Genomic DNA, 16,582 nt, shown 5'->3' with positions numbered 1-16,582 from the left:
GGGGATGTGAAAACTGACTTGTCTGCCTGCCAATACTGAGTCATACTGCAGGCTCTCAGATGTCTGGCAACATCAAAGCCATCTACAAGATTTAGTACTGAATAGATTTTCTTTGACAAATGGAGTCTGGCCTTTTAAAATATTACAAGTGTTGGCATAGTGTTGACTACTATTACAAATATAGTGTTGCCTAATCTCTTCTTCCTGTGTAATAGATTTTGAAAATGGAAGCCTGTTTTAATATTAATAAAATTGTGTTTCTGAGTATATCATGAAAAAGTTTTTACATTTCAGATTTCTTTTGCAGCAATCTCTGTCATATGCCATGATAGATGTAATGTAGTATGAAGCTACCACAGCGGTATTTAATTTACTGTATACAATTACTGTTGCAGTAAGCATTTTACAGACATTAAAAATCACATTTTAATGGTGTCTTTATTACAAAAATGAAAGCAAGAGGCCATTGAGTTCCTTCATCCCATATGACACTGCTGCCCCTGACACCAGGGAGACTGTATCCTATCAGCCTGATCAGCTACTGTCTGTAGTTTAGCACTGGCAAACTCTCGAGTGAGAATAATAGGCACATCTACTGCGACTACCTTACCGGAAAGAATGAAGACACTAATTACATAACTGCAGTCAGAAATGTAAACATACCACCAAGCTTCAAGATAGATCAGGGTTGCTTGAAGCAGTTCATAATGCTGAAAAACTACTGAAAGTAATTTCAAGTGCTCTGGAAAGATAGGAAACAACACAACAAGGTCCAGTACGTCTTATAGGTGTTGTTATCTTATATAGACGTGATACTGTCTCTTTAAGATATCCTAATGGCGTGACAAGATATGTATTTGAAACATGATGACCTTGCAAGCTTTTAAGCATCACAGAATTCATTAAGCAGTGTACCCTATAAAAAATACCCCCCCATTAACTGAACTCGGCAGTGAATATGGGTTTTAAATCTTTACGACACTGGCAGCACTCGCTATCAAAGCTCTTAGACTTAAAGATGAGTGCAGCATGTTAAGAAGCTTTCAAGGTGAACTTTAAAGGTTTTTATGTGAAGTAATGTACAGCTTATTTCATTTTTATTTTTATTTATTGTTTTGAAATAGATATTTGCATTGCCAATGCAAGGTTTAAAAAAAATATCAATTTGTAAAAGAGTTCAATACTGGTTATTGGTTGTTAAATACTATTATGAGTATATAATAATTTAACAACACTATGATTGAAGAGTGACAAACAACTCAGATGCACACAAGGGGTGTGATAGAGCTCAGTCCCAGACATTCGATTGCCATGACAAACATGTGTCCGTGTGCAGAAGCATACATGGATTGGGAATATTGATTTAACATGCATGACTCATATTAAATGTACACTCTTGTTTAATACACATTGTATTTGGAATATGTTCCATAAAAGCACATACAATACACTGTATATACTATATGTACCTGTATAATATCTTCCAATCATATCTTCAGTTTATATCCAGAATGGGGACAAAAGACACGAGGGGAGGGATTTGTTCATGATTTGTTTTCTAGTCGAGCATGGGAGTAGATTTATGTTGTAATAGAAAGCTACTGAAATATGACAACTGTTTCATTCTGTATTAGAATATACCTTATTAATTATAAAGAGTGTCAGTCTGCCTGGGATGCAGTAAACCATAACACATTTATGAAAGCGCTTGAACCAGTATACTGATAAATTATATATATATGTGTATTTTTGTAATGACTGTTATGTAAATTGTACACTTTGTCCAGGTCGTCTTGCATCCAACGCCAAACAGCCCTAAGCAATCAGAATTGCACAAAATGACAGTTTCCAAAAACTGCCCCGATCACGACCTGAAAATCAAACTGGCTGTTCGAATGGATAAGCCTCAGAATATGAAGCATTGTGGGTACGTTTCTACAGAGTAATGTAACAGAGCAAAGAGTCAGTAAGGCATGTGGCATTGAGATGAAACAGCACAGATAATGCTACTGGAATCAATCCACAAGAGGGCTCTAACAGTAGCTCGAGTCTAGTACAGTTGGATCAGGCCAGCAGCCAGTCACACTTGCTGCCCTCCAGTGAGTTTATCAATATACTCTAGTTGCAGCTGGCTGAACATTAGCTCCCATTAAAATAAATACAGAAGGAAAGATCAATTAGAAGTGGTAATTATCAGTTTTATCAGCAGGGGGCAGCTACATTTTATAAGGAGAAAATAATATTGGCATTTCTGAAGAGCCACTGGAATTGGCGTGAACTGAGCGATATGCATTTATTTAACATTTACAATCAGAACATAGCTACAGTATCTGATTTTGTTGTAATTCTTACAGGTAAAAAGGTAGAGGATCAGGGATTGCAGAACATCTAATACTAGAGATGGTATTGAACAGCTGAATAAGCTGAGTAATAAATACAAATTGATTTGACTGGGAAACAAATGGAATTTTTTAGAGACTTGATAACCTATCAAGATTGTTAACACTTGATTAAATTAGACAAGAAAGGTTAAGCTTATTTTAAACTCCACATAATGTATAAGCAGGCAGTTAAATTACTTTTAAATAAATATGTTAATAGAGCATTATGTTTTTCAGGTACCTTTGGGCAATTGGTAAAAATGTTTGGAAGAGATGGAAGAAAAGATTCTTTGTCCTGGTGCAGGTATGTGAGATTCAACCCATCTATTATAGTAACGCAGGCTATTGTATGAATCTCTGAGACAGGGCTTGGCAACATCCTCCAGTCCAGGTCTTTATTACAACCATGCTTTTAATCCAAGCTTTCAGCATGTCCTAAAGTATTTCATTAATTTAAACACCGATATTATTAATATTTTTGCTTAGCAAAAAATGTGTGTTAAATCTAATTGTACAAAATAAGTAAAAAAAAAAAAAAATGTATAGGAAGTTGGTAAACTTTTTGTCTTCTCATATTTAATAAAAGTCTTCTGCAGTCCAGATAATTGTGGATACAGCAACCAAGTTTCCAGTTGCTCTATAGGGTAATCTCTGTGCCGGCTTCTAGGTAAATGACAGTGCTTAGCTCAACAGTGCTGGGTGGTTAGCTAGCTTCAGAGTGCTCATTCCCATCAATCTTTCTAGTTACATGCAATTAGTGACAGTTGCCAGTTTAATGCAAGCAACTGTTTCTTTCACACCTTTTGTTTGTTTATTTATTTCTTCTTTCTCTGCATCTTCTCTTTATACCATGTACAGTCTCGTGTAAGTATTTACCATCATGTACAGTTGTATTTCTTTCTTTCTTTCTTTCTTTCTTTTATTATTGTACCTCTATTTATTTTTATATTATTTTGCTCCATTTATAGAATGTTTTAATGGATCTAACAGTTAGATAGAAAAGTATTTGCTCAGCTGGTTTATATATTTTCTATAAATTTATCCAAGTTATCGAAGTGCAGAGCTTGATAGTGCTTTGATAAATATATTATATATATATATATATTATATATATATATATATATATATATATATATATTACCGTGTATTTCACTGAACAATTCCTAAGCTGACCAAATACTTGACTACCAGGCCAGTACAGTAGGTTGTTTAACAGGTATGAATAAAACACAAACTGTGAATGTTGAGTTGCGTTGCACTATAAGTACTGTGGCACATCCCCTCTGATGTTGCTGGGATGTGCGGGGTCCCCCTTCTGGTGATAAGGTGGATCATGAGACAGAAAGTGTTTTGTTGGTGTTGCTGTCAGAAAGGTCCATTTTAGCATTGTGGTAAAATAAAATTCAACACAAATTAAAAAGGTATTAATGATTTTCAAGTTGTCTAACCTAATATATCAATTTCTGGCTATAGATTTACAGTTTGAAGATATTCTATACTTTTAATGTTGCCTTTTTAGAATCTCTGTTCTGTTGCCCCATGGGGCACTTCATTTAACCTTTGTCCCACCTCTATATTACCAGATGTCTTACCAAAAACCCCTTGTCATAAGCGGCCAACATTTGTGACATCATGTAATTTCAGGAATTTTTCTCACAAATTCATGTCATAATGCTTTACCCAGTTCTAACCAAAATCCATGTGTAGTGCCCTGGGTGGGTGACAAAAGTTAATCCAGGTAGTTTATTAATATGGCCTAAAATTGTGAAGCCCTATCTCAACAAACCAGCCCAAAGCATTTCAATGGCTTGAAAACAAAATTCGATGTGCAGTTATACCATATCACCACAGTGTGTCACCAGAGTACTGACTAAAATGCAGCCACAATCTGGTTATGCAAAGCGGGAACTAATTAGAACAGAGAGGTTACAAAAAAAAAACACACCACTACCCCAGTACAGAAAAACATTAAAAAAAACAAGTACTATTTTTTCAATACAATTTCCATTTAATCGATGGAAACGTAACAACACAGGTATATAAATACATGTAAGCAAGTGTATGAAATCTATTGGGTTTCTCTTTTTAATACCATTAGCAGAAGTATATGCAATATTGAAAAAATAACAAGGTTATTTAAAAGAGCAGAGCATGTGGTATAATCAAAGCAAAGTCATTTAAAATCCTTTAACTGTCAGTTTGACAGTAGGTCACTAGCCTGTGGGATGTAGAATCCTGTGCTTTATTATAACAGCATTTTAGTCCTTGACAATCCCAAACTTTAACGCTGAATACAATTTGGGGGCCTTGATGTGGCCTGATGACGTCCCGAAGGCGCTTGAGAGCTGGCGAGCCCGGCTCTCGCCCTGCAGCTGGGAAAGCTTGCATCAAGAACATGACATTGAATTTATCATGTCACACAGAAGCAAACTCACAGGAGTGAGAGCTGCCACTTGCAGAAGAGGTGACGATTGCACTGATCACTGGGATTTCAAAATTGCCTTAATATGACTGGCACCTAGCAATCCAGCTCACATTGTTTGTGACAGAGTGTCACTCTTGGACTCGTCTGGGCTGAATGACAGAGCTGGTGAAACATCAGTACAAGCCACTCGGACAGTCCTGGCTATAGCATATCGTATAGTGTGCAGACCCCTATAGTGCCTTGAAAACCCCCTCTTACCATATTAACATCTGTAAGGTCTTTGTGATGTTAGACGTAGATTATTCTTGTTCAAGAATATGTGCTGCCTATGAAATGATTGTGTGGTGACATGGTTTCTCTTGTGTTCTGTTTTAGGTTAGTCAGTATACCTTTGCTATGTGCAGTTACAGGGAGAAGAAGGCAGAGCCACAGGAACTGCTGCAGCTTGATGGATACACCGTGGATTACACTGACCCACAGCCAGGTAATGCAGCAGGTTTACCTCAAAAACCTCAACACAGCATGTGAAAACAATTCTGAAACCTCTGAAAATCACTGGTGCATCAGTGTTACTCATGGTCTCTTATTATTATTATTATTTGTTTATTAACAGACGCCTTTATCCAAGGCTACTTACAGAGACTAGAGGTGTGTGAAGTATGCATCAGCAGAATCACTTCCAACAACATCTCACCCGAAAGAAGGAGATTAAGGGACCTCCTGGTTACATGTCCTTTTCTTTAACCACTGGACCACACTGCCTCCTGAAGTTTGATCATATAGTTTGACCACGGATTTGAATTTTTTTAAACATATTTGCTTGGAAAAAACATTGAAACAATGATTTTGGACACAATGCACATATTTATTTGCAAATCTCTTCTCTCAAGTAACTTCAACTAAATATAAATCTATAGAAACTGCAGGGTATAAAATATGTGTTTGATGTTTGAGCGGATGTTGATTTTGCACTGCAGGAATATAAAAGCTAGAACAGCAACCCATGCGAGCGCCTAGTAAAAGAGTTGTTTATTGTACAAACGTTTTCAGTGTGTTAGTCAGTGTGGAGTACTGTACTGTAGGTAATGGTAAGAAATCAATGTGATTTGAGTAACATAAATACAATCTTTCAGCTCGAGGTGGGCATAAAACGCTTAGATTTCATGACTTCTTCAGCATTTAAAAATTCCAAACAGCCTGCTTTAATAGATCAAGAAATGACCCCATATGTTTCAGCACACTTGAATCATTGGATTAGTTCACCCAAATGACATTGAATGTTATGTAGTAAGGAACAGAGAAAATAACAAAAAACACAAACTAACCCAAGCACTTCAACCTATAAGCCATATTCCTCTAGTTCTGTCCCAAAGTCTCTCTAACACCCTGGAATCTAGATTCCTTGTGGACAGCAGAGCTCTAAACTGTATATATAGTGGAATGATGAGAGTAGAACAACCACAATCCCCCAGCGAAATGAAGACAAAATAATGTAAAACTTAAGAAACCGAAGGGATTGTTTGTCTTCTGAGCTTATAGCCACCTGAGGGAAAAATTACCCAAGGCTGTTTAGGCTTGCTCGGAGTCGCTGTTGTGCCGGAGCCATCACATTGTGCTGCAGATAAATATATGCATGTGTGGAAGGGAGGAAAGACAATAATATAAAAATGTATTATTGATATGTAAACTCAAGGAATTGTCTGAAAAATCTGACTTTCCCTTTAATATCCTTCTCACACTCACAATATTTGTCTGCCCCATATTTTTCCATGCCCTCTCAGTTGTCTTGCCTTTGGAAATAACTGCATTAGTGATTCTAATTGTTGAAATTCTTTCTGGAAAAGGATATTGATATCGGCAGTGGCAAGGATGTAATGTTGGTTGGATGGATTTGGAGCTAACGCGTGTATGACAAATGAAAGCCTACCATTTATGATATAGTGAGTAACGTGCGAGCCAATTACATTCTACAAGTACTTGGGATTAATAGTGAGATGGGGCTGCATCCACCTAACTACATCCAATGTGTAATTTGTGTATTACAAACCTTGAAACCAGCCACTACCCATAAACATGCAAATTCTGCCAACATCATTCCAACTCTAAATAAGTTTACAACTCCCTTTTTGTTTTTAGGGTTGGAGGGTGGCAGAACTTTCTTCAACGCAGTGAAAGAAGGAGACACTGTGATCTTTGCCAGTGATGATGAACAGGACCGTATTCTATGGGTCCAAGCTATGTACCGAGCCACTGGCCAGTCCCACAAGCCTGTGCCCCCCACCCAGGTCCAGAAACTTAATGCCAAGGGAGGAAATGCGCCCCAAATGGATGCCCCCATTTCCCAGTTTTGTAAGTAACATAATATTGCTTCAGCCTTTTACATGTCACAGTGTAGTGTACCATTAGGCAGCCTTTTTCATTTCACAATGAAATACTGTATAGACAGTTCTGACATTTTGAAGTTGTTACATAGTTGACCTGCCTACATATTCTTTTCTTTTCAGAATTTGTATCCAAATAAACTTGGAGTTAGGGAAAATAAACACATCACATTATGTAGTTTTATAATTATCACAGCTGAAATGAATATACAAATACACAATCTTTAAGGACTTAATAAATGTAATACTAAGATAGCTTAAGGTAATGTCCTATTCAGAGCTCAATTATTCATGCACAATAACATTGTATTGCAAATAGTGGAGGAACGCTATGCGATATGTTGCTATTAAACATTGCACCTGTAAGATGCGTACTGTACTGATATCCAAGAGAAGGTAAGAGTGTTTATGCAATGCAGCTCTTGTATTTAATCATCTTACATTTGTATAAGTCATTCATGGTGTTGTATGAAAATGGTCAAAAGACTTCAATGTTTATTATTAGTGCATTGCAAGGAATTACTGTACTTGACTTTTATAAAATTGTATATGGCATCTGAATTTTTGAGGGGAGTGATCCATTGTGTATAATATTAAAAGCCTACAAAAATAGATCCTGCTATTCATAAGAACTGAATGTCTTTTGGTGTGCATCCTATCAATATTGGAGTTTTATACCGTCATTTAATGTAGCTTAATTGTATTTGTTACTTACCTAATGCCTGCACCTTTTGTTTAGAATAAATGGGTTGTAGAGAAAATATACTTTTCATAATAACATCCATTTTCCACATATGGTTTGTTGAAATTGAAAACAATAATATCTGTGAACTCCTAGGTAAAATGAGGTTCAGTTAATAGGGAAAATCCTTTGATTGTTTACAAGCTTTCTGCTATGTGATTTACATTTTAGAATACCAGATTCAATCATGGACAAATTAGTAAGTGACTTTACTAAATTCCAGTGTCTATTTTTTATATGAAGTATATGAATTGTAGGTTATTTAAGTAACAGTCAAAGGATAAACTATTATGCAGAATGTTAACATATTTATCTGTATGTTGTTTGTTCATTTATTTCTTTGTCTTAATAATATATGAACATTTTCAATTTTGTAATAAAAATAACTTTATTCCCTAGTCCAGCTAATGTCATTCAAAGTTTACTAACTTAACAAAACTCATTTATATTTCTTTAACTTGGTCATTTTGAGTGACATTGGCCAGAAAAGGAGATTCACCACTAAGAACTTTGCTGCAGAAGATTTGTGAAAATACATTGTTGTTGTTTTATTTTAACTGAGATCTCTATTTACAGTCGGAAATGCAAAACAGGGTTTATTTGAATGATCTAAACAGTATCTAAGAAGTACTGAGATTTGCCCTTAAAACAGAACTATTATAATGCAGAAGTAAGGGGCTAAAGATTTTTGGCAGTGTTGCAAATACATTTTTATAAAGGTTTGCAACATTTCTATGTGCAGGTTCCCTGTAAACATCAAGTCATTTGTCTCAACCTTTGATAACAGTAACTTAATGAAGTCTTAATGATGATGATGATAAGAAGAAGATTACAATACTACTACTACTACGACTAATAATAATAATAATAATAATAATAATAATAATAATAATAATAATAATAATAATAATAATAATAATAATAATAAAACAATAAGCTTTAGTAGTGTGCAAGGTTTTATTACACAATGATATTTGGCTTCAGGTAAGTGTTTCTGCCAGTATCAATATTTTCTCTCACTTCCCATTTATTTAAGGCCCAAATATTTTACAGTAAGCCTTGTTTTTATTTTATTTTTTTCTTGAGTAATAACAATACTAATAATACTAATACATTTTAGTATGTACTGTAAAAGAAACAGACCCAGAACAAATCGTCTGCAGCACAGTGTTCAGTGTAAGAATGTTCCGGAAGGCTGAGGTTGTGTTTTAAGTTGTGTTTTCTTTTTCATGTTTGACTTGTACCCTCTCTAGTACGTTAGCTGCTAGGTTAGGGTTCCTGTCTGCTTTCCTGAGCCTTGTTGCTAGTCTTTATGTTATTCTGGTTTGTTCCTTCTTACCCTGCTAACTTCTAGCTGGACTCAAGGGTAAGTGCTTCCCTGTAACTGGCACTGCTCAGATAATCAACCTGGATTATCTGACACATGCAATGTGCCCTTTTCTCTTCTCAGATATCTCATGATTAGAATTTGTAGATAATTCTTTCTGTTAATTTCCTCAGTTTAGGTTTGAAATATTGTATACGATTCCATTCATGCCAGTTAGGATGCATGCGATTTTCTTTCTTTTATTTTTTTTGGTTTGCATAATTGCCTTCTCTCTACATTTCTATTGGTGTCAAATGCTCCTCCTGGTAAAGCTCATTATTACCAGTTCCTAGTCTTCATTCAGACGGGTAAATATTAATTAACAACACAATAATAGTGTAAATAAAACCTTTGTTCTGTGGAATCCACATAATTGACTGTTTAGTTCTGGCAAACAGATCATTTTGCACCATGAAATTTTATCTTTTTTTTTTTCAACAGTAATGTGCGTGCTTAAAGCACCTGCATGGTTACCATAGAGATTTTATTTTTCAAATCCACGGCTAGTTCAGTTGACACAGAGCACTTTAACAAAAGGGTAACAAATTATCACATTATCAGCCTTGAAACCGAACCTCATTGATTTTATGGATTTAAAAAGTAAATGTTCTTTATGTTCCAAAAATGTATATATAATAAAAATAATCCCCATACATGTCAGCATATATTTGTAAGTTATACCTTTTATGTTATTGTTGTTTTTTTTTAATGGTTATTTTAATGTAGTGCAACAGGAGTGCCAAGTTTATATTGCATCCCCTGAAGCAGATTGCTGCATTAATATAGCTCTGGTCTCTGGTCTCTGAACTTTGAAATAATATGAAAGAGTAAGGAAATAAAAAATAAAAAGTGCATGTAAACATTGCAGCGCGCTTAAGAACAATCCAATGGTTTTGTTTTAGTATTAAACACCGGTTTTATTTAGCCTGACCTGAACTGTGTTTGCAGACCTAAACCTGAGAAACTCAAAACCAGTTTGCAAATCTTTAAACGTAGCTGGATAAATCTATGAATGCTTTACTTAAGGGAGCTGAAAGTTTACAAGAGTTGGCAAATATGTATTTGGAGTATTCTGAATGCTAATGAGAAGGAGCTGGTGATGCCATCTCTCCTTAACATAAAATACTCCTGTTTTCCTATAGATGTACCTTTGGATAGCAGGCAGAACTATTTTGCCACCCTCAGGCAGGATATTATTATTTTCTTTTTTGTTTGGTGTTGGATGCCTGATTAGGAAACTAAAAGTGTGATGTACTACATTCATTGGTGGAAATACAGGATTTTCCCCATTTCTTTGGAAAATGAAGCCACTCTGGTTTACCTCTTCACATAATCCCCATGTATTTGCACCAAAATGCATTGCTATCCTATTAGAGTATTTCAGTAGTGGTATGCTTAAGTGTTTTTTTTTAGAAAACCATAAATATACTGCAACATATTTTAGTATTGTCAACTTGCAAACGCTACATTGAAAGGAATGTAATACATTCAGTATAGCGATTCAACAAAAATTACAGTTTGCATGCAATTTCAAAGTACACTGTAAATCACCATATATGTAATCTGAAAAAGCGCATGTGACTTTACTATATTTTAATTGTAACTGTATTTCTAAATCATTCTAAACGCTGAGCAAGGCTTAATGATAAGTGTTTTATTCATAAAAAAAAATATATTGTTTGTAAATATTCTATGTAAGAATACATTTTCTGGCCAGTAGTTGTTTGACCCAAACTATATTACTTAATCATCATATGCCCTAATACATGTATAAAGTACAATGTCCTTATAGTGACAAAAACATTATCTACAGTGATATACAGTATAATTCATGTAACTATTAGTAAGTAAAAAAAGGCATTCAGTAATTTGCTTGAACTGTATATAAACACTTATACTGTGTATATAAAGCTACCCTTAATTTAAAATCAATTTCTTAAAGTCTGCAGAAGAGCCAGAATCAAATCTCAAGCTTTTCTGCAAACACTGTCCTACAACACAGGCAAAGCACGCTTTGTTGTTAGTTTTCTGTCTGAGAAAGGGAAACCTATCATGCCACCTTGCCCTTCCTGTAGCAGACTGAGCTCAGCAGAGCGGGCATCATGGTTTAGGGGGTCCAGGCCCCAACCAATCACTCCCCTGATGTTGTTGAGGGTTTGGGGGGGGGGGGGGGGGGGGGGGGGTTTGGTAATAACAGGAAGAGGAGGACCAATCCTTAAAAAAAAAAAGAGTAATAAATAAAAAATGTGTAGAATAGCCTCAATGTTCAAGTCAAGAGTCTTCTAGCAAGTATCTATAAATGAATAGCTGCCATCAATCATTGTCATTTCATTTCTTGCTTTCTCTAGATGAGGTTGACTAGTGTCATTGTCTGTTACTGTCCAAAACCCATCTTCATTCTTTTAATGTCAAGCAGATATGACAAGCACACATTTAACCAGATAGAAAGTCACCTATTTTTTCAGATTTTTTTCAACTGCATCATATCATTACAAACGGTTTGGGATATTCTAATCATTTACCTTTGGACAGCTGGGCAGGTTACTACAGAGCTTTCAATGGGGAAAAAAGTAACAAATCAAAATGCCATCATTTCATTCTAATTTCCACATGAAATAACATGAAAACTAACAGTACAAATGGTGTGATAATAATGTATATGGATTATTATTTTGTTAAAACAAAGTATGTTTTGTTTTAATAAAACATTTCCTTTCTAAGTGATTTGTATATGTATATATTGTATGTTCAAAACCACACTAATCAGTTTTTTGTTTTCATTTTTTTTTATTATTAACATTTAAGGACAATGGAAGAGCATCCTACAGTGTAGCTATTATAGGATGTTTAAAGTGTCATGGAGGAAATCAATTATTAGGACAGAGTAAATACTAAACAAATGTTTTCCAAAGATGTTTTTTTTTTTTTTAGAGTCTATAAATATATTTAAAGATTACACAATTGATCAATAACAACATAGTCCAGGGTTTGTAGTTAATTGCAAGTGTAAAGTGTCAATAAACGCTATTTAGACAGGTTTTTGCACAAAAGGCCTTTATAGTTACTTAATAAGACAGGTGCCAACATAGTCTACTTGTCCGGTGTAGAAAAGCAATAGAAAAGGATGTGGAATGCAGAGCAGGGATTATAAATCAGCTTTATTTGTTCAGGATTTGCAGGGACTTCATGTAATGGGAAGCTCACTTAATGTAATGGAAAGTGAAAATGTGTCTTTCAATTTAGTTACCCCTTAACGAACAAAGCAGCACCCCAGGGGGCAACCACTTGACCACTCCCAGATTGTATTGGGCATTTTGTTTCACTGGTAGACTTAGTGTATGTTAGCTACACAGGTTGAGATTAATTAGTTAGGCCTTTGGAGGTAGTGCCTACAGGCCTCCCTTTGAAATGAGAAGTGTGAATGCACTCAGGCCCTTAATTCATAGTAAATGGCAGACTGTAACCCTTGCTGTGTCAATTCTGTTCGTCTTTTGAGATGATTAGCAGAACAGGCACTATGTCTAACTATTTTCTCAACCAACTCCAACTAATTATGTAAACCAACAGTTACAGTAAACATCCTTTTGAATTTTTGGAAAGTTATTATTTTTTTTACTACTGTACTATACAAATTCTGTGTAATTACAAATTCGGCCTTTTTTAAAAAAATAAAAAAATATTTTAAGTAACCTTGCTTAGCCGATTTAAGAATTTTTTTTTAGCACACGATTCATGATTTGTTAGGCAAACAATGAATGAAATTCACCAATATAGAATGGCAGAATCTATTGTATTAATGTTAAAGAGAATGCATTGTATTTCATCTTTTATAATAACTCACCAGTGTTTATAGAAATAATGAAGATATACACACATCTTTGTTTACTTAAACCAAATAATACATGCATGACTGAAAGAACATGTTGGTTGTACGTCATTAAAAATTGCCAAATTGTATTTTAGCTAAGTTTATTTGCTCTGTTTTGATGCAAGTTGACAATGAAAGTTTAACACTACAGTATGTACTTTGCAGAAGAGTAGAATAAAAAGCACTGTTATAGGTGAGGCACACTTCTGAATTAATTTTATTTCTCTAAATCCTGTTGTTTTCTATGTACAATGACCAAACAGATGCAGACAGAGCTCAAAAGCATGGAATGGATGAATTTATCTCAGCTAATCCTTGTAACTTTGACCACGCTTCACTTTTCGAGATGGTACAGAGACTTACTTTGGACCACAGGCTTAATGACTCCTACTCCTGTCTGGCAAGTAGAAAGAACCCCGTTCTGATTCACTGTCTCCACTGTGTACTGGGGTTATGGCTGGGAGTGAATGCTAAAACACCTGGCATGTTCAATCTCTCATAGTTATAAGGCATATGTACAGCTGCTTATTTTTAAAGCATTTTAAAGCATCATTTAGCTTGTGGTTATAATCATATCATTTCAATTTAGTTGTATACAGTCATTCAAAAACGTGGACGTGTAGCTGTTTTATATTTATTTTTAATTAACGTTAAAGTTGTCTAATTGTTGTTGTTGTTTTTTTTTAATCATATTGTACATACCAGATTGAAGTGTTGTATACCAGGGTAAAAACCAAATATTTCTGACAGACTGTATGCATGTGTCTCACAAATTCTTTAACGTAAATTTCAGTGGTAATATTTAGCTAGGAAGGTTAGCTAAATATACAGCATCTTATGCTGGTAATTCATGCACGTTGATATTTGATGTATAACACAAACAGTGCAATGAATCTGTTTTCTTTTAAACAGGGCTGGTTCAGTCCAGGGCAGGTGTTTGTTCTTGATGAGTATTGTGCCCGAAATGGAGTCAGAGGCTGTCATAGACATCTCTGCTATCTCAATGATTTACTTGAACGAGCAGAAAATGGAGCAATGATCGACCCAACCCTGCTACATTACAGCTTTGCTTTCTGTGCTTCACACGTTCATGGCAACAGGTAACTAACTGCAATCTGGAATTAAAAAGGGAAGACTTCTGCTTTGAAAAAATGTGTTACTCCTGTTTCCTAAGATACGTATTCTTGTGTCCTAGGGCTGGAAATTATATATATATATATATATATATATATATATATATATATATATATATATAAAAATATATATATATATATATAAACAGTATAGTTGGTAAACGGTAAGGATTAAATTATGTTTTAGTGTTTTGGGGATTGCTATAGGGGGAATGGAAATAGCAGTTGAACGCTCAGATCATATAGAAAAATAAAAGAGCATTAAAGAATAGTTATTTGAAAATGTGGCACTAGTCACTCATTACTAGCTGCAATACAACCTCCACTTCATGCCGCTCCTTTTCCTATTGCTTTACTTTTAATCTTGCTTTTGTTCTTTCGTTATGTTTAATTTATTTTTCTCTATGTTGTCTCTTTCATGATTTCCCAGTTTCCTTTGTTTCCTTTATTTTTTTCTGTTTCTTACATTTTTTCTTTTCTTATGCTTATCTCATAATGTCACTAACAATCACACCACGCATAACCAAAAGTCAGAAAATGCCAGATTTACTTGGTGGGTTTCTACAAAACACAGAGGCTGAGGGGGACAAATCACAAAACCCCTCAGTCCCTGAGCCTGAGGCTAACTCAAAAAAGGATTTCAAAAAGGATTCTAAAAAAAGAAAGGATTCCAAATCTCAACCAGCCCCTGAGCCGAAAAGGTAAGAAAGAGTTCTTAATATGGTCTCTACTGAAACCCAAACATGGATTAAGAAGCCGCCACATTGATTAAAACAGATGCTCAGAAAGCTAACAACCTGTGCTGTAATATTTCTGCAAATAACATACTGCTCACTCTTGGACAATACAAATGTTAACTCCACTACAGTTAATGAGGTGAAATGCCTTTGCTACACAAAGAGAACAAGAATATCTCCATGTAAAGCTTAAGGCTAGTGATAAATCCCCAGTTGCAGCTTAGAAACAAATATTTAATTCATACATAGTAAGTACCTATATTTTAAAATCTACATGCAATTCCACGCATTTATGAATGTGTACGACGAGCGGTGTATTGTCTTTTAATTTCAAGCCTCTCATTATTTAAAAAAAATAAATAACCAATGGATTTTCTCTTGCATCAGACTACTGACATATGATACAAATCTATGATAGTAAACTATATAGAATCTCTAATCATGCTTTTATTTAACCAAATTAAATAATGCAATGTACCTGCATTTAACATCTGAAAGTCAGTTTTGGGCGATACGAAAATCCATATTGCTATGTTTTATAAATTATTTTGTATCTAATTTTAAATGGCAGTTGAGGTTATCTGTGTACTTTGAAGTGGGACTCGTTTAATAGATGACTTTCACTGCACATGTGTGCTAGTTACAAGTTGGTCTAGCATAGCTGTTAAACATGGTTGGCGCTTGTTAAACAAAGAAGTCACTTCTATTCTGATGAGGAAGGTCAAATGAAGACAGAGCACCATGTGGCTATCAATCTGCTGCTCCAGTGATGGAGTTGAGGTGGGTTGTCTACTTGTGTTGTGTTATCATCAGGTCAGACAGTGATACATCAGTAGCTTGCAGTCAGCGAGAGGGTGCAGGGAGAATGTGATTCAGATGGTACAGGACAGCCTGGAGGTCAGGACTGACAGAATGACAGGCCATCACGGAGAAGAAACTAACTAGCCACTGTCCGAGATCCTGCTGTACTTAGCGGGCTCGCTATCTGATCAGTGACTGAAACTAAAAGTGACGCTGTAAAACATACGTGTTTAGCCAAGCCCTGACCCTCGTTACACATTCAATAACGTAAAGCTCAAGTGTTATAAAGTGTTAGTGTTATCAATGTGCTTTTGGGTCGTGTTGTTTTGTTTTCTTAAAGGTGTTAGTGTGTTTTTAAAATGAATGTGACTCTCACTAATACACATAATAGTATTGTGTTATTGTTTTTTAGGAACTAGGTATTGTATGTTATTATCCACAAACTTAGGCCTGTCACGTTTTCCCTGAAGCACTTTTTAGTTTAATCTGTGGAAACTTGGCAGAGGGATGTATGAAATTCATAATAATAGTAACAGCTCTGAGTGAGGTTTCAAAACAGTGCAAGAAATTAAAAAAAACGTTCTTTACACTCAAGGGTTAATTTAAAAATATTAATTTGACTTGAAGTACGCTTTTATTTTTGCTAGCTAAGCTATTGTGATGAAGGTGAAAATGATACCTTTTTATGTAAAATTGTCCTTTTATTTGCAAACTCCTCCCATCTCCAACGAAACTGATATATTTGCCA

The 16,582-nt window shown here is 35.1% G+C and overlaps 1 protein-coding gene across 19 annotated transcripts in view; it reads left to right on the top strand.

Moving 5' to 3' along the window:
• Window positions 1-16,582, top strand: part of LOC131697703 (calcium-dependent secretion activator 1) — a 101,504-nt gene that overhangs the window by 43,850 nt on the left and 41,072 nt on the right. For 10 of the 19 annotated variants that reach the window (XM_058988577.1, XM_058988575.1, XM_058988578.1 and 7 more), the window contains exons 8-13: window positions 1,788-1,927; window positions 2,619-2,685; window positions 5,182-5,290; window positions 6,943-7,155; window positions 13,427-13,563; window positions 14,076-14,263. In XM_058988577.1, the coding sequence (XP_058844560.1) occupies window positions 1,788-1,927; window positions 2,619-2,685; window positions 5,182-5,290; window positions 6,943-7,155; window positions 13,427-13,563; window positions 14,076-14,263 (854 nt within the window). Of the gene's footprint in view, window positions 1-1,787; window positions 1,928-2,618; window positions 2,686-5,181; window positions 5,291-6,942; window positions 7,156-13,426; window positions 13,564-14,075; window positions 14,264-14,826; window positions 14,998-16,582 lie in introns of all 19 variants that reach the window. The other 9 variants (XM_058988567.1, XM_058988569.1, XM_058988574.1 and 6 more) reach the window with 1 other exon arrangement.

Source organism: Acipenser ruthenus, chromosome 16 (genome assembly GCF_902713425.1).
Source record: "Acipenser ruthenus chromosome 16, fAciRut3.2 maternal haplotype, whole genome shotgun sequence".
Classification (NCBI taxonomy): Eukaryota; Metazoa; Chordata; class Actinopteri; order Acipenseriformes; family Acipenseridae; genus Acipenser; species Acipenser ruthenus.
Note: the sequence above shows the minus strand (reverse complement) of the source record. Positions and strands in the feature narration are given on the sequence as shown.